Source organism: Phyllobates terribilis, unplaced genomic scaffold, assembly GCF_046119375.1.
Source record: "Phyllobates terribilis strain yellow unplaced genomic scaffold, ASM4611937v1 Scaffold_8__6_contigs__length_399053987, whole genome shotgun sequence".
Taxonomy (NCBI): domain Eukaryota; kingdom Metazoa; phylum Chordata; class Amphibia; order Anura; family Dendrobatidae; genus Phyllobates; species Phyllobates terribilis.
Window position 1 is genome coordinate 21,848,442 of NW_027362768.1, and position 27,574 is coordinate 21,876,015.

A 27,574-nucleotide genomic window follows, 5' to 3' on the forward strand; every position below is an offset into this window, starting at 1 on the left:
CTGGGTCTGTGGTGTTACTCACTTGCTGGCACTGTCACCAGTATCAGAATCCTCCAATCCAGAGTTATGGTTTGCTGTGCTGAGCAGCTGCCGGCTCATTCGTGTCTGAAAGAAAAAAAAAGACGATCACTTAAAAAGTTGTAAAACAATTTTGAAGTTGACAGAAAACTATTTAATAGTGCTGAAATCACGGCTTGTACGGGATATGGCTGGACAAGAGTAACGTACAAGAACAATTAAAAAAACTCACACGTGTTATATTTTTTGACCACAAGAGGGCAGTGAATCATCTAGTAATGAAATAACCAGCTATAGCTCCGTGCACTATGGTCATTGCGCACAAGCTGCATCGCCAGCATGGCGTGATGGTAATACGCCATTGCATACTCTAAATCCGGGATTAACTGTATGTGCGCAGCGATAGCATCTACAAAACCACTCATTAAGTGAAAGGCAGCATATTTCACCTTAATCAGGGTGGACGGATTAAAAAGCATGCAGCTTTAGGGATTTAGAAATCATTTGCAGAGCAGATTGAACATAGATTGTCATTACTTAACCCATTCAGACAACAACTAATCATTGAAATATTCATCTATTAGCTCTGTAAGAGCGATGTTAACATGTTAGCAATCACAAGGAGATATCTCCTGTCCGTAAAAGTGCCACGGCTACCTGGCAGAGCGGGCATTTAGGGGAGCAAAGTTTCAGAAAGTATCATTCATAATTAGGCTTTACTTGGTTTGCATCCAGCCCATTGGCAGACATGGTGGTGCAGTGAAGCACTGAGGGGGTTACTTTCCATAATGCATGTTCCCCTGTGGCGGTTGCAGAGCAACAGAATTGATACTAGTTTTTTTCAGATCTAATTGGGGATTTTTTTGAGCAGAATGTTGACATTTTCACAACCGCTGCCAGGCTAACGAGGAAGTCACCATTGCTAATTAGGGAAGCACAGAGGAGAGGAGACTAGATTATGGGGAATAGTGTCACTATGACAGAAAACAACTTCAAACCAGCTCCTGGGTGGGAAGGCGATTCTGGGAGAGAGAAGTTAGATGTGATGCTGACGGCTGGCGCTCCACCTTTCCTGCTAGCCCAGGCTTAATCAACATCTAATTCATCTTCTGTGGCTCCAGGATCATTGGTGAACAGCGAAAATACATGTCAGGCAATGACATAAAATACAGGGGAACTCTAATGTCTGCTCCTGATCAACGGGAACTAGGATGTCCGCTGAGCAACAGCCAAGGAAAGCATTTCATCAGAGGGGAGATACATGTGCATCTGCAAAAACCTGCTAAAGGGGTCCTCTCACTAAACGTATCCCAGAAGGGATAAACTGGAGGAGGGGAGGGGGCACTGCCCTATTTATCCTGGCACTGACCATAAAGAGCCCCTGAGCACAGCACACAGGATCAGAGAGGAGCCCAAGGCCCAGCAGCGTCATCCTAGCACGGTCCTCACATCATTCTGCATTACCTGGGGTCACAGGGGTGGGGCGCTAACCGAAGTTTCAGAAAAGGCTTTTATAATAAATGGGTGGGGGAAGGGCATAAAATAATAATAATAGTAATCTTTATTTGAAAGTAGCAGAAATATTAAAAGAAATTTACCAAGCTCACAGCAGGCACACAAATGTCATACTCTGGTACATGGGCATCCCAAATATTCAGAGGTGTGTGACTCTCAATGAACTGGGCTCATTGTACTCTAGTGCAAGAAAATTTTAGCTGTCTGCAACCACCACTAGGGGGAGCTCAGATAACACAACAGTAAAAACAAAACTAAAATACAATGTACCAGGAGGGCATTCACTGCAGAGGCTGAGTAAGCCTTACTGGAAATGCTTTATATGCACATATATACAGTGCCTACAAGTAGTATTCAACCCCCTGCAGATTTAGCTGGTTTGATAAGATGCAAATAAGTTAGAGCCTTCAACCTGCAAACGAGAGTAGGTTTTATGAACAGAAGCATAAATCTTACAAACCAAAAAGTTATGTTGCTCAGTTGAATTTTATTAAATTTTAAACATAAAAGTGTGGGTCAATTATTATACAACCCCTATGTTTAATATTTTGTGGAATAACCCTTGTTTGCAATTACAGCTAATAATCGTCTTTTATAAGACCTGATCAGGCCGGCACAGGTCTGTGGAGTTATCTTGGCCCACTCCTCCATGCAGATCTTCTCCAAGTTATCTAGGTTCTTTGGGTGTCTCATGTGGACTTTATTCTTGAGCTCCTTCCACAAGTTTTCAATTGGGTTAAGGTCAGGAGACTGACTAGGCCACTCCAACACCTTGACTTTTTCCCTCTTGAACCAGGCCTTGGTTTTCTTGGCTGTGTGCTTTGGGTCGTTGTCTTGTTGGAAGATGAAATTACGACCCATCTTAAGATCCTTGATGGAGGAGCGGAGGTTCTTGGCCAAAATCTCCAGGTAGGCCGTGCTATCCATCTTCCCATGGATGCGGACCAGATGGCCAGGCCCCTTGGCAGAGAAACAGCCCCACAGCATGATGCTGCCACCACCATGCTTGACTGTAGGGATGGTATTCTTGGGGTCGTATGCAGTGCCATCCAGTCTCCAAACGTCACGTGTGTGGTTGGCACCAAAGATCTCAATCTTGGTCTCATCAGACCATAGAACCTTGAACCAGTCTGTCTCAGAGTCCTCCAAGTGATCATGAGCAAACTGTAGACGAGCCTTGACATGACGCTTTGAAAGTAAAGGTACCTTACGGGCTCGTCTGGAACGGAGACCATTGCGGTGGAGTACGTTACTTATGGTATTGACTGAAACCAATGTCCCCACTGCCATGAGATCTTCCCGGAGCTCCTTCCTTGTTGTCCTTGGGTTAGCCTTGACTCTTCGGACAAGCCTGGCCTCGGCACGGGAGGACACTTTCAAAGGCTGTCCTGGCCATGGAAGGCTAACAGTAGTTCCATAAGCCTTCCACTTACGGATGATGCTCCCAACAGTGGAGACAGGTAGGCCCAACTCCTTGGAAAGGGTTTTGTACCCCTTGCCAGCCTTGTGACCCTCCACGATCTTGTCTCTGATGGCCTTGGAATGCTCCTTTGTCTTTCCCATGTTGACCATGTCTGAGTGCTGTTCACAAGTTTGGAGAGGGTCTTAAATAGTCAGAAAAGGCTGGCAAAAGAGATCTTTAATCCACACATGTGAAGCTCATTATTCTTGGTGCCTGAACTACTTCTTAATACTTTTGGGGGACCAAACAGAATTCTTGTGGTTTGAGGGGTTGAATAATAAATGACACTCTGAATTAACTTTTAACGTTTTTTTAAAAAAAAAAAAAAAAAAATTTGCTGCAGTGCATTTCCCACTTCCAGGCTGATCTACAGTACAAATGTCACAATGCCAAGTTAATTCCGCATGTGTCAACCAGCTAAATCTGCAGGGGGTTGAATACTACTTGTAGGCACTGTATATACACATACACACACACATATATATATATATATATATATGTATATATACACATACATATATATATATATATATACACACTGTATATACACACACACACGCATTATATATACACACACTTGCATACACACACACGTGTGTACATGCATAAGCGGCACACACATTATATATATATATATATACATATATATATATATATATACACATACACACATAGTTATATTATATATATATTTATACACATATATATATATATATATATATACACACATTTATATATGTACACGCATATGGGCGCACACATTATACACATATATATATATAAATACACACATTTATATTATACATATATATGTAGATACATACATACATACATACACATATATATACACACACTTGCATACACACATATATTTCCATATATAATGCATATGCGCAAACACATATATATACACACATACATATACACACCCACATATTTATATTATATATATATATATATATATATATATATATATATATATATAAATACATACATACATACACACACACAGACATACATTTTTGACTATTGTCACAGCATATACGCTTAATGTGACAATTCCACCAGCACATATACCTGTGGCCATGCTCAATCATTTTACCATCACATTAGGATAGCACAGAGGTTGGAGGCAGGAGGGGCACCGCGCTGTGCACTAAATGTGCTCTGAGCTTTCGGTCACAGATACACAGTTGTGAATTATATAGGATTTAGATGAGGTTGACCTTGGACTGACTCCGAATTAGAGGTTTTGTCCCCCATGAAAGTCCCTCCCATATGTCCTCACCTGAGAGAGTTTCCGCTTCTCAAAGCTAAGTTGCTTTGTGTGGTTTAAAGGGAAAGTATTAGAGTTCAAGGACTCCTCCACAGAACTTTCCTCCTCAATTTCCTGTAACAGATTCACCAAACACATATAAGCATGCAGGACACATGCAGTTAGTAACAGGCAGCAGACACAATCATTTCATTGTATTTGTCTACAGTAAACACTAAACGGGAAAAAAAAATCCTTTTTTTTTGCGGGACATAGAAATCAATCAGATTTTAACTTTCTTTTGTGTAGCGCAGACTAATCATTATAGGCATCCATCTGATTGGTCACCATAAGTAGCTCCTGTTTCCAAATATACACTGCTCAAAAAAATAAAGGGATCACTCAAATAACACATCCTAGATCTGAATGAGTGAAATATTCTCATTGAATACTTTGTTCTGTACAAAGTTGAATGTGCTGACAACAAAATCACACAAAAATCATCAATGGAAATCAAATTTATTAACCAATGGAGGCCTGGATTTGGAGTCACCCCCAAAATTAAAGTGGAAAAACACACTACAGGCTGATCCAACTTTGATGTAATGTCCTTAAAACAAGTCAAAGTGAGGCTCAGTATTGTGTGTGGCCTCCACGTGCCTGTATGACCTCCCTACAACACCTGGGCATGCTTCTGATGAGGTTGCGGATGGTCTCCTGTGGGATCTCCTCCCAGACCTGGACTAAAGCATCCGCCAACTCCTGGACAGTCTGTGGTGCAACGTGACGTTGGTGGAAGGAGCGAGACATGATGTCCCAGATGTGCTCAATCGGATTCAGGTCTGGGGAACGGGCGGGCCAGTCCATAGCTTCAATGCCTTCATCTTGCAGGAACTGCTGACACACTCCAGCCACATGAGGTCTGGCAGTGTCCTGCATTAGGAGGAACCCAGGGCCAACCGCACCAGCATATGGTCTCACAGGGGTCTGAGGATCTCATCTCAGTACCTAATGGCAGTCAGGCTACTTCTGGCGAGCACATGGAGGGCTGTGCAGCCCTCCAAAGAAATGCCACAGAACACCAGGATTGGCAAAGTCGCCACTGGCACCCTGTGCTCTTCACAGATGAAAGCAGGTTCACACTGAGCACATGTGACAGAGTCTGGAGACGCCGTGGAGAGTGATCTGCTGCCTGCAACATCCTTCAGCATGACCGGTTTGGCAGTGGGTCAGTAATGGTGTGGGGTGGCATTTCTTTGGAGGGCCGCACAGCCCTCAATGTGCTCGCCAGAAGTAGCCTGACTGCCATTAGGTACCGAGATGAGATCCTCAGACCCCTTGTGAGACCATATGCTGGTGCGGTTGGCCCTGGGTTCCTCCTAATGCAGGACAATGCCAGACCTCATGCGGCTGGAGTGTGTCAGCAGTTCCTGCAAGATGAATGCATTGAAGCTATGGACTGGCCCGCCTGTTCCCAGACCTGAATCTGACTGAGCACATATGGGACATCATGTCTCTCTCCATCCACCAACGTCACGTTGCACCACAGACTGTCCAGGAGTTGGCGGATGCTTTAGTCCAGGTTTGGAGGAGATCCCACAGGAGACCATCCACAACCTCATCAGGAGCATACCCAGGCCTTGTAGGGAGGTCATACAGGCACGTGGAGGCCACACACAATACTGAGCCTCATTTTGACTTGTTTTAAGGACATTACATCAAAGTTGGATCAACCTGTAGTGTGTTTTTCCACTTTAATTTTGGGGGTGACTCCAAATCCAGGCCTCCATTGGTTAATACATTTGATTTCCATTGATGATTTTTGTGTGATTTTGTTGTCAGCACATTCAACTTTGTACAGAACAAAGTATTCAATGAGAATATTTCATTCATTCAGAACTAGGATGTGTTATTTAAGCGTTCCCTTTATTTTTTTGAGCAGTGTATTATTTTCTATTGTGTTTCTATTGACCCCTTATCAAGGGACAATACACTCTAAACAAAGAAATATATATCATCAAATATACACATACTGTTTTGTGGGGTTATCCACCTTTGAGAATATTTTTTCTTACTTAAATGGATGAGTTTTTGGCCAATATTAATCTTTGCAATTGGGTTTCAATAAAAATTTTGCACATTTTTTCTCCTATAACCTCTTTTTGTTGTACTTTCTATTGTTGGCTGTAGAATGGGTTAACTGAGAATCTGTCAGTGATTTCTTTCTGACAGTCCAATGGGAGAGTTTCTAACTGGTTTGTCAGTTTTCTTTTCTCTTAGCTCGTTTATGACCACATCAGAGTTGAATGTGCAGGGAAGCAAAGAGCAAAGCGGTGCAAAATTTGTTATGAAACGGAATTGCAAAAATTACTTTTTGCCTCTGATAGATGGATTTAGGCAAGTAAAAAATGTCCCCAGGCGTGGTCAACCCCACACACCTTGGACTTGCTGGCCAATCAGTGGCACCACATAGTGACTACTAGCTGCTTTTCCCCCCAATGTTTTAGAAACATCACATGTATCCCATGGAGCGTTCATGACAATGGGGTAATCAGGGCTGACGCACAATCTCTTATGCTTCCACGTGCAATTGTGCCAAGGCATCCGAATTTCAATCTCTCCGATTTTAACATCTTGTTGGGCTATTACAAGGGCCTCACATGTAAAGTATTAAACACATTAATCCAGACTGCATAATCCCATAGGAAAATATGAAGTGAAGAGGAAGGAGTCTGGAACATCCATCCGGGAAAATAAAAATCTTTTATTCAAAATCCATTCAAATAAATTCCCTATGATTAAGGGCGTTTGTTGAGCCAGAAACACGTCAGTTTCTGAATGCTTTTGCATAGATCCACTTGTTTTAATGGATTTTAAATAAAGGATTTCTATTTTACCAGATGATTGTGCTAAAATCTTTCCTCTTCCCTTCATATTTAGCTGTGCTTCACCAGCAGGACCCGGCACCCACCGGTCTCAAGCTTCTCAGCCATCTATTCGACAAGCAACCGTGGCGAGTGCTATCCTTTCTCCGCTTGTGCAATCCCATCCTCCTTCTCTAACTCCTCTCTCGCCCTACTCCTTTCCTCCCCTAGATTTATTATAATATGTATTAATTAGAACTGTCCGGGTTGCTTGTAGTAACCAATGAACAGGAATTTAAAAAACTATTTCCCCATCAAAGGGATAGGGAATAACTTAGTTGATCATTGGGAAGAGCAAACACTGGGACCCAGAGATCAGGGTTTTAGAACACCAAAAAGGGTGGCTCTGCAGCCCAGTCCTTCAGGCCTCCGCTTCATTTATTGTCTATGGGACTACTGAGTGCATTAAAGGGGTTTTCCCACGAACAAAGTTAATTTTAAAGCTGCTTTTACTTCCTCTCCTGCCCAGGAGATGTGGTATGATCAGACCATGTTCCTATACGGTCAGACACAGCCATTACACAGTACACAGCAGGGGCACATTTATAAGATTATCTCAGCACAGGGACATTTTATTTAAACATATCCAATTGTGGAACTTATTATTATTCCAAGATGTATTAATTGAAATTGGAAAACCCTTTAAAGACCAGTCTTGCGTAGCCCAATTCTCAGGATCCTAATGCCCCAATCTAAGGATCTCTGGGTGTACAAATAGTCAGACTACCAGAAATCAGCAAGTTACCCCCTTATCCTGTGAAAAGGGGATAACAAGTTTTTTTTTCGGGCACGCATAACCACTCTGCCAATAGCCATCAAAGTGCGTTTTGATGCAATCAGTCTGGCCGCATCACTATACTCTTGCTACGTCGCATCTGCAACGTGTATACCAAGCCTAATACATTCATCACAAGGTCAACATTACTAACACACAGGAGATATCGAGACAGGTTTATTTTGAAAAAATTCAATCCATGCCATCAGGCTACCTGGCTGTCTCGCTGAAAGTGCACAGAGTCATTTAGTTTTTTAACTTCATCCCAAATATAAAGACAAAAAATTGTGAAAAGTGACGTCATCAGTGATGTCACACAAACTTTTCCTCTAATACTGATCAACTTACTAACAATCCGACAACGGAGCTTTGTAAATAGACAGAAAAAAAGAACCATGTCTTTACAATGAGTGGGATAAGCTCATTAATGGGGTCTGAACTGCGGTGAGCCACGAACCTGCTCAGCGCCACAACCTCCAGAGTAACACCCATTACTGAATCTCTTGAGTGGAAGTGTTTCCGTAATGGAGGAGGTTAAAATGGTGAATCTGAAAGGTTAAGATTTATATGAAAATTCAAAGATGTAAAATTATTTAAAATTTCTCCAAAAAAACGACAAATCAGGACATAAATGCAGACTATGCGCTGCTCCAGGAGGATATTCTGTTATCATACTACAAAATAGTAAAATAAAGACGTATAATGAGTAAAATAATAATAAATAAGAGTGAGGCCAGCTTCAGACAAGGATATAACAGGCGCATTTATGCACCTGACCACTCATTAAAGGACCCAAACGGACATAGAGATATATGGCGCAGTCTCTTCAGGATGCTTCATAGACATCAATGGACCTGTTAGTTCTGGCTCTCAGATCCACTGTCAGGCCGGGACATGCATCCATAATGTTGTTGCACAAATGCGCCTGTAAAATGCTTGTTTGAGACTGGTCCAATATGTACTTCTGGGAGATAACCATATGGATCGATGGTAACTTCTACCTTATTTTTCAGCTTGCTCTTGACTTCTTTGATGCCTTGTTTGGCCTGCAGAAAAACACATACTAATTAATAAAGGTATTAATGGCAGGACTCCACTATGGCCACATTTATGCTTTCTTTGCAGAATGTTCCTCCATATTATAACTATTAGGGCTGTAGGGGGTCATTGCTCCTTTTTCAGTATACTTACATACATATAGGCGTTCTTCACAGCTGGGCTGGCTTTAATTACCGCCGTATTAATTAGAGCGCCACCTTTCTGTAAATTGGAGAAATGTTAGCAAGCATAATCCAGACCTGGTTTTTATAGACAAATAGGAAAATGATAAAAAAAAGAAGAAGCTAAGGCTGGCTAAGGGGGATATGGAGTTCTGTATCAGAAAATAACAAAGTCCTGAACATTATAAAGATGTAATAAAATATTTTAAGCCTCTTTAGATAAAAAAATAAATAATAAAAACAAACAAAATAGTATTCATTGGTGAGCATTAACTTTACATCATGGTTACCCAAATTTTAATGTTTACTTCTTTTACCAAACTTTTGAAAAAATAAAAGCTGCTCTGAGAAGTTCACTTTCACTTCGGGTCCACGTGTACCTGCCAGGATGTGTGCACGTGCCATATTCTAGTGCGTAGGTCAGGGGTATGATACTTACCAAATGTGCACACGTCCTGGCAGGTAGGGGTACATGTGACATCACGGGTAGCACCCGCCTCCCAATGTGGAAGTGAGCAGCGCCAAATAACCCATTCAAAGGATAGTAACAGAAGGAAACACTAAGGTTTGGGTAAGAATAGGCTAAAGTTAATATTCCTGTGATATTAATGTATATACTTGGACATTTGCTTTAATCGTTGTATCAGTACGGTGCATGAATAAGTCCTGCTGTATTGAGTGCATTTTTACAGAATGGATTACAACTAAATGTAAAAGCTTTCAGAGATTGGTACCAATTCAGATCTGCATTATCCTGATCTCGGTAACTGATTAGAAAAAAATAAAACTCGTTTTACCTTCATTGTGTTCACCCATTGTTGGTATGACCGTGCATTTCCTGAAACACACACAAAAATTAATAAAAAATAAATAAATAAAATAAAACCTAAATGAAATCTGTTAACAAGTTTCTGCTATCAATTTTTTTTTGTGCTGAGAGCAGCATGATGTAGGGGCAGAGACCCTGACTCCAGTGATGTGTCACTTACTGGGCTGCTTGCTACAGTTTTGATAAAATCACTGTTACATCTGCTGCAGATACCAGTTTTCTGAATGCTGAGCTCTGTATAACCCCGCCTACATCACTGATTGGCTGCTTTTTGTGTACACTCTGCATATGCAGAAAGTTGCCAATCAGAGGTGGGGACGGGGTTACACAGAGCTCATGAACATGGAGGAGTACATGGCAGCAGGTTTACTAGTCCTCTAGTGATAATCTTCAGATAAAACAGTGACTTTATCATAACTATAGCCAGATTCCCTTTAAAGATCCTAATATTTATTTTGTACAAGAACAATAAAAGTCATCATCAATGAAAATGAAATATCGCCACAGAATCTACCTGAAGTTATCTCCTCCTCAAACATGCCGGAGAATCCGTGTCCTGAGTTAAGTTTCTCCAGTCGACCGTCAATAAACTAATGGGAAAGACAAGCCAATGAGAGATCTGTGAGTAAGCGAGGCAATCACCTGTGCGCGCTTCATCCAGGCTCGGTGCTCACCGGCTGCCATCACCGGAGATGCACACGGAGTATGCTACAGGTCATGGACACAGCACACAGATAGAAGGACTCATTGTACACAGTGGTAAAATCCTGGTATCTTGCTGGGAGAATCCCATTGTCCCATAAATCAAAGCAGTAGGAGCGCTATCTGCAGACATTTAGGTGCTGGCTTTAAATACTTGTTCAGAGGGATTAAAATAAGGAGGATCTTACATACAGTAATAAAAACAATCATTATTCACGGTCGTCATTATCTGTAGCACTTCATGCTCCTTTCATGAGCAAAATAACAGTAAGAGTCCATTATTCAGAAAATAAGGCTGCCTTATACCTATTTTTTAAGGTTTGTGACTGTAAATTTCTAATGCTCAAACTACAGAACTTCACAATTCTTCACACGTGTCCCTTTTCTCTTACGAAGTAAATCTCTGGAGTAATCTGCAGCATTATTTTTTAAACCATATCAGTTTATAAAATGCCGCTCTCTAGAGTCAGTTTCGCCTCCTTTAAGCCTCTTCACTCGCTCCTCTGCAGTTGTGGGCTCTTCTCTTTTTGTGGGAGGGCTGTAGCTTTTTCCATGTGAACAGGAAGCAATAGTCTCATAGCCGTGCATTGCAGTCAGCTGCGTCTATCATATACCTCCAATCAATAAATCAATCTGCTATGTATCTAGTTCATATCTTTGTCTATCTTCTCTCCCAGCTTGTTCCAGCTACTGCACATGCCTCATTTTCCTCTCATTATCACATAGTATCGGCCTCTTCACTGTCATGTGGACACATCATACTTATCGGGGAACAGCTCCTTACAGCTTTTCTCTTAAATGGAATGTATTACCTATATTATTAATTGTTTAAACCAGATAGTTAGTTATACATATTCATTTTTAGATTGAATTTTGTGATTGCAGATTTTGCACTCTTATTTCCGAATATAATTATGGGGGCGACCAACTAGCTTTACCCGCTGTTATCAGCATTCAGAGATATGCTTTACATCAGCATGAACCGTAATCCTGCCTGTGATTTTAAAGGGGTTTTCCCACGAACAAAGTACATTTTAATCAATAGATCTTGGAATAATAATAATTTCCACAATTTGGATGTGTTTAAAAAAAATGTCCCTGTGCTGAGATAATCTTATAAATGTGCCCCTGCTGTGTACTGTGTAATAGCTGTGTCTGACTGTACAGGAACATGGTCTGATCATACCACAGCTCCTGGGCAGGGGAGGAAGCAAAAGAGTATACAGACATTACAGCATGGAATGCAAGGCAAAACATTTCACTGCCTGATTTTAAGAAATATTTTACCTTGAAGAAATAATTATTTGTGATCCCCTGCTGTAATGTCTGTATACTCTTTTGCTTCCCCCCCTGCCCAGGAGATGTGGTATGATCAGACCATGTTCCTGTACAGTCAGACACAGCCATTACACAGTACACAGCAGGGGCACATTTATAAGATTATCTCAGCACAGGAACATTTTATTTAAACCCATCCAATTGTGGAAGTTATTATTATTCAAAGATCGATTGATTAAAATAACCTTTGTTTGTGGAAAAAAAAAACCTTTAATGAGATAACTACTGAAAAGTTATCTCTACAAAAAGGAAACATTAGCTTATTACAAGACTCAGTGACCAGAGTGAAAACTGCAAGATATCAGGACTGTTTTTAAAAGGAATGTGTCATCCGAAAATTACCTACTGTTTAAATCAGGTTTTTATGTTACTTTTTTTTTTCAAATACATATCACAACCTACAGTACAGACCAAAAGTTTGGACACACCTTCTCATTTAAAGATTTTTCTGTATTTTCATGACTATGAAAATTGTACATTCACACTGAGAATGCCAAGAGTGTGCAAAGCAGTCATCAAAGCTAAAGGTGGCTACTTTGAAGAACCTAGAATATAAGACATATTTTCAGTTGTTTCACACTTTTTTGTTAAGTATATAATTCCACATGTGTTAATTCATAGTTTCGATGTCTTCAGTGTGAATGTACAATTTTCATAGTCATGAAAATACAGAAAAATCTTTAAATGAGAAGGTGTGTCCAAACTTTTGGTCTGTACTGTATATTTTTAAAAAATGGTTTAAAAGCGCCCCAATGGCCAATGCGAAAATTTCAAGATTTAGATTTTTTTTTAATAGAAATTGTGAGACGAAAAAAAAAGGCCAACAACTTTTAAAAATACATTTAAAACACAAAAACCTGATTTAAACAGGTTCTTTTCTAATGATAACTTCTCTTTAAATAAAGATATGAAATAATAGATATTAGACAACAGAAATAAAAACTGTATATGTTTAACATAAATACTTGAATTAATAGGTTATTTTCTCATTGCATGTCACAGGAAAAAAGCGAGCCAAACTTGCTGATATTTCTGAAATATCAGCAGCGGCATAATGTGTATGCGAGTGCCTTTCAACTGGGCATATTGTACTTCAATTGTGATCCTTTGTTCCTGCAGGAAAAAGCCACCGTCAAAGATGCCTTGCAGTTACTTATTCCCTCTAAGCAAAGAAATAAGGGTGCAAATGTCTGAGCCAAGCATGCAAATTTACAGTGAAGTAGCTAGCGGATGAACAAGTGTTTAGCTAAAAGTACTCCATATGTAAGGTGGCCTTTATGTGGCACATTATCGGCACACTAGCTAGCTTGGCAGTATGTTTCCTAGAGATGCTTTTCCTACTGTAAATGCCTGAGCTTGTTTTGAGGTACGGGACCTTATCTGCTTCTAGCTGGGTGCCACGACAGCACTTTTTTGTGGGTGTGGATGTGACACATCGCTAATTCTGTACCTGCTTAAAGAGCTGCAAGTTAACAGCTTTTTCTAAAAATTGCTTCATGGTGCTGGATCGATGGGCTACAAAGCTTTCTTCTGAAAACGTCACTGGCTCCCCCTACAGAAATCAGAGGAGAGAAATCAGCTGCAAGCGACACATGAACATGCCACAGTGTTACTAAGACACACAACACATAGAAAAGAGCAGGCCGGACATCATAAGGGTTGCTCTACAAATAGCAATTTTGTCTTCAAGAAATATAAGAAATCATGCCTTTATCTATACGGAAAATAGAAAGACTGTCTTCAAAGCCCATTAGTAAACCCAAAGTAGTTAGTGATGGAACAAATTGTTCTAACATCTATGGCCATACTTAAACACCTTCAATATTTTAGCACCCATACTACGGCCGCAACTCCTGACTTGATGGTAAGTATCCCGACTTGAACGAACAACATTGTAGTATACCATTATATTGTTAGTTTGGCTGAAAAAACATCAGAATCATCTGAAGAAGGCCTTGTGTCTTGTACTGTGTCTTGGTTTTCCTAGGTGAAGACACTTCAGAAAAAAAGTGGTCTTTTTCCTGAAGCGGCTCTGCTGGCAGTTCTTTGCTGCCAGCGTCTTTTTCCAATTGTCTCAACTTTCAAACAAAGTCACCAGAAGAATAACCATGTTACTTCTTTTAGCCTCTTCATGGTTTCCGAACCCCAATGCAGGTAAAAGAAGCAACAGAAGACTTGAACATGTGCACAGCAATGTCATTCTTAGATTGCTGTGCATTATGTTCATTTTTTGCACCAGTTTGGCGGTGTCTCTTTATCCGGGTTCCACCTAGACTTATACTGTAAATACAGAATGTTAGATGTTCTTTACTGGTCTTTAATAAGAGAACAGTGTACTAGTGAGAATGGCTTTACAATGACTTGAAAGCCATTTTATTCATTACAATCCCGTTAAGATAAAGGCATCCATGGCAAAGCGATTCTAATTGTAAGCTCTTCTAACTCTGTGACATCACTTGGCCTCCTACTTTAAGCAAAAAAGCCAACCCATAAGTGAATGATGCATGCTAAATCATGAAATGAGTGAAGTAAGAGCAAGCTCACGGGTTTATATCGGAGAGCATCCCTGTATGAACCAAAGAGCGCGGCCTGGGCTCGGAGGAACGCACGTGACACTCCATCTCCAGTAGACGTGGACTGCTTCTTCAGCTTGCTCTTCAGAGTTGAGATCTGCAATAAAAAAGGACAAATGTAATAGGTTAGAGGAAAACAGGAATAATAACAAAATAAGAAAAAAAACTGGATCATGAACAATATCATCCATGGCACATGATGGGAATGAGGAAACGCGTAAGGGAAAAAAACTTTGATATTCTAAAAAAGCTCAATAAATAAAATAGATGGACATAAAACTACAGCAGATTAGGACAATCACAAATGAAACTAGGAAACAAGAGAAGAAGAGGAAATGTCAGAAGGAGGGAACAGGAGACAAAATGAATTAGCACCTGTGAAATTGACCCGGTGAGGGGTGACAACATCCAGTGGAGAGGGTCTCATCCCCACTGACTCAGCCCAAATCTCAGAGCCCTTTGCAAAAAATGTATATTACACCTGCTGAACTGTTAATGGAAATGAAGGTGGGGGCACCCCAATGTGAGAAAGCAATCTCTCTCACTTTCTTCTCCCTGGGACTACCACATAAACATCTTTTATTATCTGTGCACCTATTGTGTAACCTTAGCTGGGCTAAATCTTTGACCTTTCTCTACATCCTTCAGCCCAAGGAAAGTAAATAGAGCGTGACCTCTGAGGCACTGTGTGGGAGATAACCCCTGCTACGCCAGAGAGCTCTGCTGCAGAACGGAGATAACCCCTGCTACGCCAGAGAGCTCTGCTGCAGAACAATATGCTTTCTGCCTTGGAAGGAATCCACAAGATGCTATAGGAAAATTCAGCAGTAACAATTCATGCATCTTTTCTCACGTTGGACACACTTTAGTGCAGGAGTGAAGCGTAAAGGAGCATTCACACTGGGAAATTCTCAACGTATAAATCAAATGTGCAGGTCCCAAATCACTACATGGAGACTAAACGAGTGTTGCCCTGGAGAGGGGGGAGGAAATGTTATCCTTGATGTAAGTTATATCAAGTCATATAGTAAGGCTTTTTAAAGGGTCATGATTGACTTCTAGGATTGCTACCTTCAATGCGTGGCATCAGAGACCCTATGCTCTGCCTCTGCATGGCCTATAAGTCTCCTACGCTGACTTGGCGGTCTTCTCAATGGGAAACTTTATTCACCAGTTCTCCAATAAAGACCTCTCATCCAGTCAACCAATCACCTACTTTACGCTGATGAGGGGCTAAAACCCTGAAACAGCAATGGAGTTATTTTCCTCTCGGAGAAGATTCTGGTTTGGCTTTCTATCCTAAGTTCTGTGGCAATGTTCCTTAAAGGGAACCTGTCAGTGCAAAAAATGCTAATGATCTCCAGATATAGTGTTTGTCTGCAGGTAAATAGCATCACAACACTGCCTGGTTTCCTCACTGAAAGTGCAGCCACCAGGAGAAAAACAACTTATTTCCTCCCAGGACCAGCTGGCTTTCAGCCATAGAGATGGGCACAGAGCAGCTACAGTCAGCGCTCACAACGAAACTCAATATACTGTGAGCGTGGGCAGTAACCATCCCCCGACACTTTCATTGACTGTAGTCTCTGCAGCACATCTGTGCAAAGTGAGCTGTCAATCAAAGTGCTGGGCAGTGCTTACAACTGCAGCTCATAGTAAGCGGTGACTGCAGCCGCTCTATGCACTCCCCCTTGACTGTGAGCCGGCGGGTCCCACGAGGAAATAAGTTCATTTTCTCCTGGTTGCTGCACTTTCAATAAGGCGGCCAGGAAGCAGTATAACACTATTTACCTGCTTATTAACTCTATATCTGAAGGGGAGTTTCATTTTCAGAGATTACAGGTTCCCTTTAAAGGGAATCTGTCACCAGGTTTTTGCTGCCTAAGCTGAGAGTAGCATCATATAGAGACTGAAACCCTTGATTCCAGCGATGTGTCACTTACTGGGCTGCTTGGTGTAGTTTTGATAATAGAACAGTTTTATCATCAGGCTATTATCAGTAGAGGACTGTTTAACTTGCTGCCAGGTAGACCAACCTACCCCCAACACTGATTGGCAGCTTTATGCCTGTACACAGTGTGCAGAGAAAGCTGCCAATAAGTGGTGTGGGTGGGGTTATACACAGCTCAGCATTTAGAGAACTGCAGCAGAGAAAACAGGGATTTTATCAAAACTACAGCAGGCAGTAAAGTTCTATATCGCTGGAATCAGTGTCTCTCCCCTTATATCCTGCTGATCTCAAATGAGGTAAACTCCTGGTGTCAGATTCCCTTTAAAGGATCAATATTGATCTCTTAGATTGCTATAACAGAAACCCAGTTTTCTTCCTCTTTGAAGAAGCTATTTGATTTCAATATGTGTTGGCAAACCTTATATCCGGCTACACAGAATAGTTAACCAGGGTATTTAATACAGAAATAACAAATAAAAAAAAATGTACCATGCCGTGTATGTCTTTTTTTAACATGAAAGCTTATTGAAAACTAGCACCATTGTATGCCTTCACAATAGCATTATTTGGAAAATCATCCTGATGCACATCTCCATCAGACATTACAAACACAGTTTGGATGCATCTATAAAAGTGTAACACTTACATAAAGGAAATCTAAACCTTAGTTCAGAGGTAGCATAGCCATTCTCTAGCTACACCATAGAGGCTATCCTGCAAAGGCATATCCCAGCTGCTGAAAACTGAGCCCCATTGTGATAGAACACAATACACTGCCATGTTTGGATTAGCGTGGCTTCTTTAGTTTACCAGTTAAATACATAATACTATAAAAACACAGCGGCTTCACTAATAAAGGGGTTAATACTGTCTTGACAAACTATACGTGTGAGTAGGCCTCCCTTAACGATCGTAATGGAAGAGTCAAATTAATTAGTGTGTAATCCTAGTAGGCTGCTAACAAGGGCAGAGAAAGGCTTTATAGAGACAAAATTAAAGAAAAGGACATCGCTGTGGGTGATGAGGGCACCGGCACGGGTGACATTCAGCATTCAGTCCTCCCACGTGAGCACATCAAAGGCGAGATGATGCCCCACTGGGTGCAATTATCATATGGTTTGAAAGGGGGTATTTTGGTTATGCAGAGTGTACGGAGCTAATCACACTTGCATACATGATGAATTCTATCACTGTTACCTTGTTTATAGAGATATATGAATGTAGAATAAGCACAATACATTTCCTGGAAGTACATACTGTACATATTAATGTGCTCAAGTGAGCAGATCGCAATGGGCTCTGGGGTCTTTCGGGTTTTTTTGCTTCTTGCCCGCAGTTCAGTATTTCAAGCGCTCACACCTACATTGCTCAAGACAAGGCTCCTGCAGAAAGCAACTGTCCAGACTCAGCTGTTGTAAAACATCTATGAATGCAGAACTGTCAAAGAACATATACTTGTACAATGGGGCACGACTTCATGAAGTGGACTAGTGAGTGACAGCTCCGTTTCTCTAGAGATCCAGTAGCACCAGCCACTGGTACAAACGTCTGTATGTCCCACTGACCACGTATTATTGTCACAATGCCAGGATGGATATCTTGATGCTATAGTAGTCACTTAACCCCTTGCAGCCATTAAATGATCAATGCATTTTGTCATTGAGATTCTCTGCGGTTTAGAATTTAGACTGTTGGCATCTAAAATGTTTTGCATTTGGTTTTCTGCAACAAAAGGCATTCTAGGAAGGAAAACAGTGTTGACCAAGAAACTCAATCCTGAGGGTGTGTTGACGCGGGAAGGATGAAACTGCAATAAAAAAAAATATCTGTTGTGGATTCTTCTGTATATTTTACCATGGAAATATGAAAAAATCCATTGCTGTAGACTCCCCAACCTAAATTGACACACTGCACCCTTAAAATCCTTATACAGGTTCATTTAACCAGGGAATCCATGCAGATTTTTTTCTGCAGCATATCGATGAAATTTGGTAAAAATTGGTACAAAATCCTGAAAATTTGCAGTATACTTGCCCTGTGTGATCATATCCTAAAGTTACCAGTGAGACCCAATAATAGCAGAAATACCCACACTGAGAAAATAGCACCGTGCACAGTCTGGGAGAATAAACTGAATGCTGGACAGGTTTTTTAGCATGTGTACCCCGAAGCCTTTAAAAACAGAGTTTTTTATGTTCTTGGAAAGAAAAAATGGACTTTACAGCAGAAAAGTTCAGCATAAAAAATGAGAGAACTCATGAAATTAAATCACAGGGTCATTTTAAATTTCGCTCCATAGTACAGTGTTACAACATACCACTAGAATAATGACTGGAGGGGAATTGTCTTCAACGACAGCTGGGATGAGTTTATATTGAGTATTTGCATTTGGGAGATTGAAGTAGCACACTATCAAGCAAGAAATTATGACTTTATTGAATTTTGAAAAAACTTTTTTTTTAGCATCCTGTCATTTGAGGTCCAATATTTTGATCCAAATCATTTCTTAATATATCTTTATGGTGAGTAGAATTCTGTTCGGTTACAAAGCTCCAAATTCCCTACAAAGACTTGTAGTTAAAAATTAACATGCTGACTGCCACCAGTAGTGGGAGCTCAGAAAAAAACACTGATGGATGGATGGATGTGTTACAGCAGAACTGCGTTAAGCTTTATACAATTCTGCTACTCACAATTCTGCTTCTCACCAGTACTGTCACTCAATGAGGGGAGCCTGCCCTGCCAGATACCATGAAGTAAGGAGACTGCATAGCTCAGAGCTGCTCAAGAGACAACTTAAGAATACTCCTGTAATGTTGCAGACTTCAGCAGTTTTTTCACTGCGGATTTACCACTACTATATATCCAGGGTGGACTCAACCTGTGGGAATATATCCTGAAGCAGTGCTACAATAAATTTTAGACAACAAATTGCCGGAAAAATCTTTGGTTGCTATGGCACTTTATTTTTTATGAGAAACAAAGTCACAGATTTATTTATGGCCACATGTGACCTTTTCATTTACTTAAAAGGAATGATTTAAGTTGTGAACCAACTGTGATTTTTACCATTATTCGAGCAGAACTTTTAGCAGCTTCGTACCGCTAGCCTTAAATTAGCCGAAATTGTAGCTTTACAAGCTGGATTTAGAGAAGGCTAAAAAGCAAGCAATATTAAAGCCAATGACTTCAAAATACCTGAAAAAGCTAGGAGATACAAGAAGGAAGCCAACTTTTGAGTCATTGGGAAAATCAAAAACCTTTCACTCCAGCAACCGTGTAAAATTATGGAAAGAAAAATATAAGAATCTGTTGAACAGCCGTGTAATGGAAATTCTACACTGGTCAACAAGATACTATCGAGACAAAAAAATAGAACAAAAAATAGGTTGGTTCCATATCTATAATAGATAACAATGAGAAAATGTATTCTTTGACTCTACTTATTGGAAAACAGAATATTGCTTAACTGAGTCAAAGGGTCAGTGTGTGATCTCGTCCATTGGCCTGCCTGTCTTCAGAAAGATCACACAGGCCGGGGCCCATCCTACTGAACCCTGCACTTCTTACCCATGGGCAGAACACTACTCAGACAACATAGGGTGAGGATACCATACTCCTATAAGACTTTATTGAGTCACCAATAGTTAACAGCATAAATTATATTCCCAGCATGGACACAAGATGGTGGAAGTGACCGTGTCTCAACCTTCCGCTGGCTCGCCAGGGATTAGAGCTCCTAAGATAAAACTAATTTATTCCTCCTGGGAGACACCAGCTTTCAGTCATTGAGGCGTGCACAAAGTTAGCGGCAGCTGTAAGCACACCCCAGCACTTTCACATCTCGCGTTGCGGTACATCAGTGCAGAGCCGACTGTCAAGTCAAAATGTTGAGGCGTGCTTACAGTGCTGTGATGGTAGCCATGCTGGCACGCCTGTAAGCCGACGGCTCCTGGGCGGAATACGTTTTTTCTCTGAGGAGCAGCGCTTTCAGTACATCAGTTGGGCACCTTTCTGAAGCTATGATCCTACAGATTAACCCTATATTTTCTGGTTAATAGTGTTGTCCTATGTGACAGGATCCCTTTAACTATGAACCTCATTGATAATATTTGGATGGGAGGTCCAGGTCCCTGCTATCATGATATGGGTTTGTTGTTTTTACCATTTTCTTAAATGTAATTTTCTTTTTCACAGCTTCTACAACTCTGCCCTCATGACAGAATCCTAGTAACACCTCATAGGCTAGATGATCAAATATATTTGTAGAGTAGAGAGTAATGGAGATAACTTGTAAAGAAAAAATGAATAGGCTTCAAAAATTTCTTCCTCTACTTTACGTGAAGCTGAGTAAATAAAATGATGATAAAGATCTACTAATAAAAAATATAGAAGAAAATCCAAACATACATCCTAAAGTACACACTTGAGCTTTGACTTGTAATGAACTAAGCAAATGTGTGATCATTACATGGTCAGGTCAGAGTTTCAGCCCCTGGATTAACAGTAAATATTCTAATTTAATGACTAAAAGCTGAGATCATCAGTAAAAGACCAGTCATTTAACTCAGGTGTCAAATATATATATTTTTTACATTTGTAATATTTTTTTCCATACCATGATCTTTTATTTAAAAAAAAGATATAGAAATCTTGCAATTTTTCACGCTGGCCACTGGAATGATTTCTGTCCTTTTAGGAAGACTTTTCAGCAATCTCATTATCATCAGAGACAAAATTACAATGACAGATAACACCTCTATGCACAACTGATAACACAGGATCCACCAATCATAGCAAGTTATGTCACCGCTGACCCTGATCTTCCTCCCTTCACAATGATCTTTGCACATGCTCATTAGATGCTTCAATACAAAAGATATGGTGAGAGTCTGCTCATTGCTGCTAATATCCATATGAATTTCCTGAAAAAATTAGGACGTGTAAATCTAAAAAAGCACCAGTGGCCAGTGTGAAAACTAAAATATTTCTATTTTTTTTTTTACGAATGTGATATGAAAAAAACATTGTAAATTCAATACATTCAACACAAAATCCTGATTTAACACAGACAGCTTATTGAAAACATTTTTTATTTTTCTCCTTATCTAATGAATTAGCTTTATGTGATAAAAGGAAATTGCCCCTTAATGTAGGCATTATATGCATAATGTCAATCAGCCATGTCCTAATGACTTTTCATCAACTTGAATGGAATAAATGGCTCAAATAAGGAGAACAATATTCTAATTTCCTAACCCTTAATATGGGAGACATCCAGATAATTGATTATCCAAAGGTTGGCTGCAGCTCAGGGTGTTAACAATAGTGGTTGCAGGGGTTACAGGTGCAACCCGGCCCTGGAGCCTCGGGGGGCGGGGGGGGGGGCAAAAAGCCTCTTTGGCCCATATGAGATCAATACCAATGCTATTAAAGATTCATGAAAGTTGGGGGCCCTATTGGAGATTTAGCATCGGTGCCCACAAGTTTCAGCGTTGGTGCCCACTAGCTTCATTATTGGTGCCCACAAACCTTAGCACTGGTGGCCACAAGCTTCATTATTGGTGCCCACTAGCTTCATTACTGGTGCCCATAAACCTTGGCACTGGTGGCCACAAGCTTCATTATTGGTGCCCACTAGCTTCGTTACTGGTGCCCACAAACCTTAGCACTGGTGGCCACAAGCTTCATTATTGGTGCCCACTAGCTTCATTATTGGTGCCCACGAGCTTCATTATTGGTGCCCACTAGCTTCATTACTGGTGCCCATAAACCTTGGCACTGATGGCCACAAGCTTCATTATTGGTGCCCACAAACCTTAGCACTGGTGGCCACAAGCTTCATTATTGGTGCCCACTAGCTTCATTATTGGTGCCCATGAGCTTCATTATTGGTGCCCACAAGCTTCATTATTGGTGCCCACAAACTTCATTATTGGTGCCCACAAGCTACAAGTTACATCATTGCTTGAGCTGATCAATAACATTCAATGATATTTAGCTAGGATGGTAGGAAGAAAATGTACATGTGTAGAAGTGAGCAAATTGATTGGTTCAATGCCTTTTATCCAGCAACCCATAGAATAATACTTCAGTTGGGACTTCACAACATTTTCTATATATGAACGTATAAAAAAGGCAAAGAAACTAGACCTAATATTTCTAAGAGAGGGATGTATAAGGCAAATAACCTAATTTACTAAAGAACTGAGTCTGCCATTGAAGTCAAAATTGTAAGTAGTATTAAATCCTACACATAATAAAATATATGTGGAAGCTTAAGCCTTACATGTACCAGAACTTTTTTTTTTTTGTTATTGTTGTTTAGTCTTTTTTTTACCGTCTTTGGTTGATTTATATTTGCAATCTGAAATCCTTTAGCGGGAGCGGAAATGCTACTGGCTGACAGCGTCTGTAACAGCCAGTAAATCTGAAATATTATGTGCGAATTCTGGAAGGCAGCCATTAGGAAGATTGTAGTATGGGACGCAGCAGGGGCATCCCCATGGAGAAGGGACGTCTAATGGGGGACAAGTGTGACCTCTAACCTCGGCAGGGATCAGCACTATCTAGACTAGTAATCAGGATCACATGCTTCCAATATCTTACACCCTGAAGCCCTTCCTAGGACTGCAGACAGGTAATGGCAGTGATATGTTTAATGGCTTCAGCGGAGCTGACTGACACCTCTCTAACAATTAAAGTCAGACAAGCCGTTTGGAAATAAATTTTCCATGTTTGATGTTATGGTAATAACATGGCATGTGTGCCGAGTTTCACTTTGTGGAATTGATGAATTCACAGAAAGAAACAACTGAAAATGTGTCATGCGGTGTTCAAACATCAAATGAAATTAAGATTTTGTGCAGGAATCCAGCAGCCGGCTCTAATGTGGATTGTGTGAACCAAATCTAATGACAGGAAAGTCACAATTTCAATATATTATTTGATGTCAACATTGAAAAAAAAATATATAAAAAAAATTACATCCACTTCTGAAAAAGTTAGGAGTCTGTATTCTATTTTATAAACCTTCCCCGACCTACCAAATATTTAATTCTGCCGACATTTCTAACACACAAAGATAACACAAGTCTCGGAGGCGGACATATTAGCGCTACATGTACAGTGGCACAGGGACCCAAGAGGTAAGAGGGCCCACATCTACCTCCAAAACAGGTGGAATTCTGCATTTTGATGAGTTATTGGACTGTAAAGGGCCTAAATATTGTTTTTTGCACAGGGGAGCTCTTCTGTCTGATGCATTGTTCCTGCTGTCAGAAGTTCAGAAGTATTAGAACCAAAGAGGAATCTGAGCAATCCCATCATAAGTCAATGTGATGTTAGGAATTATCAATATCCACATAGAAACAGGTCCAGCATAACAGCCATGGCTCCAATATGGACAAATCCAACATACAGTTAGGTCCATATATATTTGGAAAAAGACAACATTTTTCTAATTTTGGTTCAAGACATTACCACAATGAATTTTAATCAAAACAATTCAGAAGCAGTAGAAGTTCAGACTTTCAGCTTTCATTTGAGGGTATCCACATTAAAATTGGATGAAGGGTTTAGGAGTTTCAGCTCCTTAACATGTGCCACCCTGTTTTTAAAGGGACCAAAAGTAATTGGACAGATGAAATAATTGTAAATAAAATGTTCATTTCTAGTACTTGGTTGAAAACCCTTTGTTGGCAATGACTGCCTGAAGTCTTGAACTCATGGACATCACCAGACGCTGTGTTTCCTCCTTTTTGATGCTCTGCCAGGCCTTCACTGCGGTGGTTTTCAGTTTCTGTTTGTTTGTGGGCCTTTCTGTCTGAAATTTAGTCTTTAACAAGTGAAATGCATGCTCAATTGGGTTGAGATCAGGTGACTGACTTGAACATTCAAGAATATTCCACTTCTTTGCTTTAATAAACTCCTGGGTTGCTTTGGCTTTATGTTTTGGGTCATTGTCCATCTGTAGTATGAAACGACGACCAATCAGTTTGGCTGCATTTGGCTGGATCTGAGCACACAGTATGACTCTGAATACATCAGAATTCATTCGGCTGCTTCTGTCCTGTGTCACATCATCAATAAACACTAGTGACCCAGTGCCACTGGCAGCCATGCATGCCCAAGCCATCACACTGCCTCCGCTGTGTTTTACAGATGATGTGGTATGCTTTGGATCATGAGCTGTACCATGCCTTCGCCATACTTTTCTCTTTCCATCATTCTGGTAGAGGTTGATCTTGGTTTCACCTGTCCAAAGAATGTTCTTCCAGAACTGTGCAGGCTTTTTTAGATGTTTTTTAGCAAAGTCCAGTCTAGCCTTTTTATTCTTGATGCTTATGAGTGGCTTGCACCGTGCAGTGAACCCTCTGTATTTACTCTCATGCAGTCTTCTCTTTATGGTAGATTTGGATATTGATACGCCTACCTCCTGGAGAGTGTTGTTCACTTGGTTGGCTGTTGTGAAGGGGTTTCTCTTCACCATGGAGATTATTCTGCGATCATCCACCACTGTTGTCTTCCGTGGGCGCCGAGGTCTTTTTGCATTGATGAGTTCACCAGTGCTTTCTTTCTTTCTCAGGATGCACCAAACTGTAGATTTTGCCACTCCTAATATTGTAGCAATTTCTCAGATGTTTTTTTTTCTGTTTTTGCAGCTTAAGGATGGCTTGTTTCACCTGCATGGAGAGCTCCTTTGACCGCATGTTTACTTCACAGCAAAACCTTCCAAATGCAAGCACCACACCTCAAATCAACTCCAGGCCTTTTATCTGCTTAATTGAGAATGACATAACGAAGGGATTGCCCACACCTGTCCATGAAATAGCCTTGAAGTCAATTGTCCAATTACTTTTGGTCCCTTTAAAAACAGGGTGGCACATGTTAAGGAGCTGAAACTCCTAAACCCTTCATCCAATTTTAATGTGGATACCCTCAAATGAAAGCTGAAAGTCTGAACTTCAACTGCATCTGAATTGTTTTGTTTAAAATTCATTGTGGTAATGTCTAGAACCAAAATTAGAAAAATGTTGTCTCTGTCCAAATATATTTGGACCTAACTGTAGTTGTCATGGCTCCATTATAGACAGATCTGGCGTAGCTGTCATGGCTCAAGAATGGAGAGATGTGGCGTAGCTGTCATGGCTCCATCATGGACAGATCTGGCGTAGCTGTCATGGCTCCATCATGGACAGATCTGGCGCAGCTGTCATGGCTCCATTATGGACAGATCTGGTGTAGCTGTCATGGCTTCATTATGGACAGATCTGGCATAGTTGTCATGGCTCAAGCATGGACAAATCTGGCGTAGCTATCATGGTTCAAGCATGGACAGATCTGACGTAGCTGTCATGCCTCAAGCATGGACAGATCTGACGTAGCTGTCATGGCTCAAGAATGGACAGATCTGGCGTAGCTGTCATGGCTAAAGCATGGACAGATCTGGCGTGGCTGTCATGGCTCCATCATGGACAGATCTGGTGTAGCTGTCATGGCTCCATCATGGACAGACCTGGCGTAACTCTCATGGCTCCATCATGGACAGATCTGGCGTAGCTGTCATGGCTCCATCATGGACAGATCTGGCGCAGCTGTCATGGCTTCATTATGGACAGATCCGGCATAGCTGTCATGGCTCAAGCATGGACAGATCTGACGTAGCTGTCATGGCTCAAGCATGGACAGATCTGACGTAGCTGTCATGGCTCAAGCATGGACAGATCTGACGTAGCTGTCATGGCTCAAGAATGGACAGATCTGGCGTAGCTGTCATGGCTCAAGCATGGACAGATCTGGCGTAGCTGTTATGGCTCCATCATGGACAGATCTGGCGTAGCTGTCATGGCTCCATCATGTACAGATCTGGCGTAGCTGTCATGGCTCCATCATGGACAGACCTGGCGTAACTGTCATGGCTTCATCATGGACAGATCTGGCGTAGCTGTCATGGCTCCATCATGGACAGATCTGGCGTAGCTGTCATGGCTCTATCATGTACAGATCTGGCGTAGCTGTCATGGCTCCATCATGGACAGACCTGGCGTAACTGTCATGGCTTCATCATGGACAGATCTGGCGTAGCTGTCATGGCTCCATCATGGACAGATCTGGCGTAGCTATCATGGCTCTGATGCGCCCTCTGGGCCGCAGGGCACTCGGTGCCGGGCCGGTCGTTGTTAGGGGTGTTGTCACAGTGGCGGTGACCCGGTCCGTGACCCAGGGCGGTCAGTAAAAAGGGGATTTTATAGTTTTTATGTACAGTTCGCGACGCCACCTGTGGTATGCGGCCAAAGGGAGCCGCCGCTGCGGAGCAGGTCCTCCGGTTCTGAGGCTAGTGCAGCAAAGCTGGTGTGGCTCTCCACAGGTAGAGCTTAGCTCCAGGGCAGTATAGATGCCACAGGTGATATGGGTGATGCTGGGCGTTGTAGTGCGGGGTGATGGCGCAGATAATAATCACAGAGACAGTGGGGTGCAGTCTTCCGAGTTTACTCACAGTTGTTAAGTTCCTCAGGTTGCACTGTCCAGCTTACAGCCTACCACGTCGCACTGCGTTCACCAGGCAGACATTCAGCAATACCTCAGGTAGTTCAAGAGTGCCTGACAGGACCCCTTTCTATGTGCCTTCCTCAGTCGTCTTCCTGCGCTGGCTCTCGCACTCCTGCCCTGCACCTCACAATCAGTGTCCCAATCCAGTAGCCTCGGGTCTTGTCGGGCGACCTGCAGTCCCCTGGACCCTCTGTGGTCACCTTTTCGGCGATGTAATTGTGGTTGTGGCCACTGCACCTTGCAAGTACAGCAGCCTCCGGTTTCTAGCTGAGCCTTGTAGTTCTCCATTAGTTTAGGGGCCGGTCCCCTCGGCGGCTTGATCCCTCCACACCAGGTAGATCCGGGCATACGGGTGGCCTCCAGCACTGCCCGTACGCCTAGGATCCCCTCCTCCTGGAGCCTTCCTTCCTACTCCTCTCCTCTCCTCCTGGAGCAGAGCTCGTGCAGCGCCCCTCCAACTG

The 27,574-nt window shown here is 41.5% G+C and overlaps 1 protein-coding gene across 5 annotated transcripts in view; it reads right to left on the reverse strand.

Annotated features, from left to right (window-relative positions):
• The window catches only part of DENND1B (DENN domain containing 1B), a 252,584-nt gene that overhangs the window by 26,018 nt on the left and 198,992 nt on the right, over positions 1 to 27,574 (reverse strand). For 4 of the 5 annotated variants that reach the window (XM_073642870.1, XM_073642868.1, XM_073642867.1 and 1 more), the window contains 8 exons: positions 14,583 to 14,708; positions 13,489 to 13,590; positions 10,513 to 10,588; positions 9,967 to 10,007; positions 9,141 to 9,209; positions 8,951 to 8,995; positions 4,284 to 4,385; positions 23 to 105 (listed from right to left, as the gene is read on the reverse strand). In XM_073642870.1, coding sequence (XP_073498971.1) covers positions 23 to 105; positions 4,284 to 4,385; positions 8,951 to 8,995; positions 9,141 to 9,209; positions 9,967 to 10,007; positions 10,513 to 10,588; positions 13,489 to 13,590; positions 14,583 to 14,708 — 644 coding nt within the window. The remainder of the gene's footprint in view (positions 1 to 22; positions 106 to 4,283; positions 4,386 to 8,950; positions 8,996 to 9,140; positions 9,210 to 9,966; positions 10,008 to 10,512; positions 10,589 to 13,488; positions 13,591 to 14,582; positions 14,709 to 27,574) is intronic. The other variant, XM_073642869.1, reaches the window with a different exon arrangement.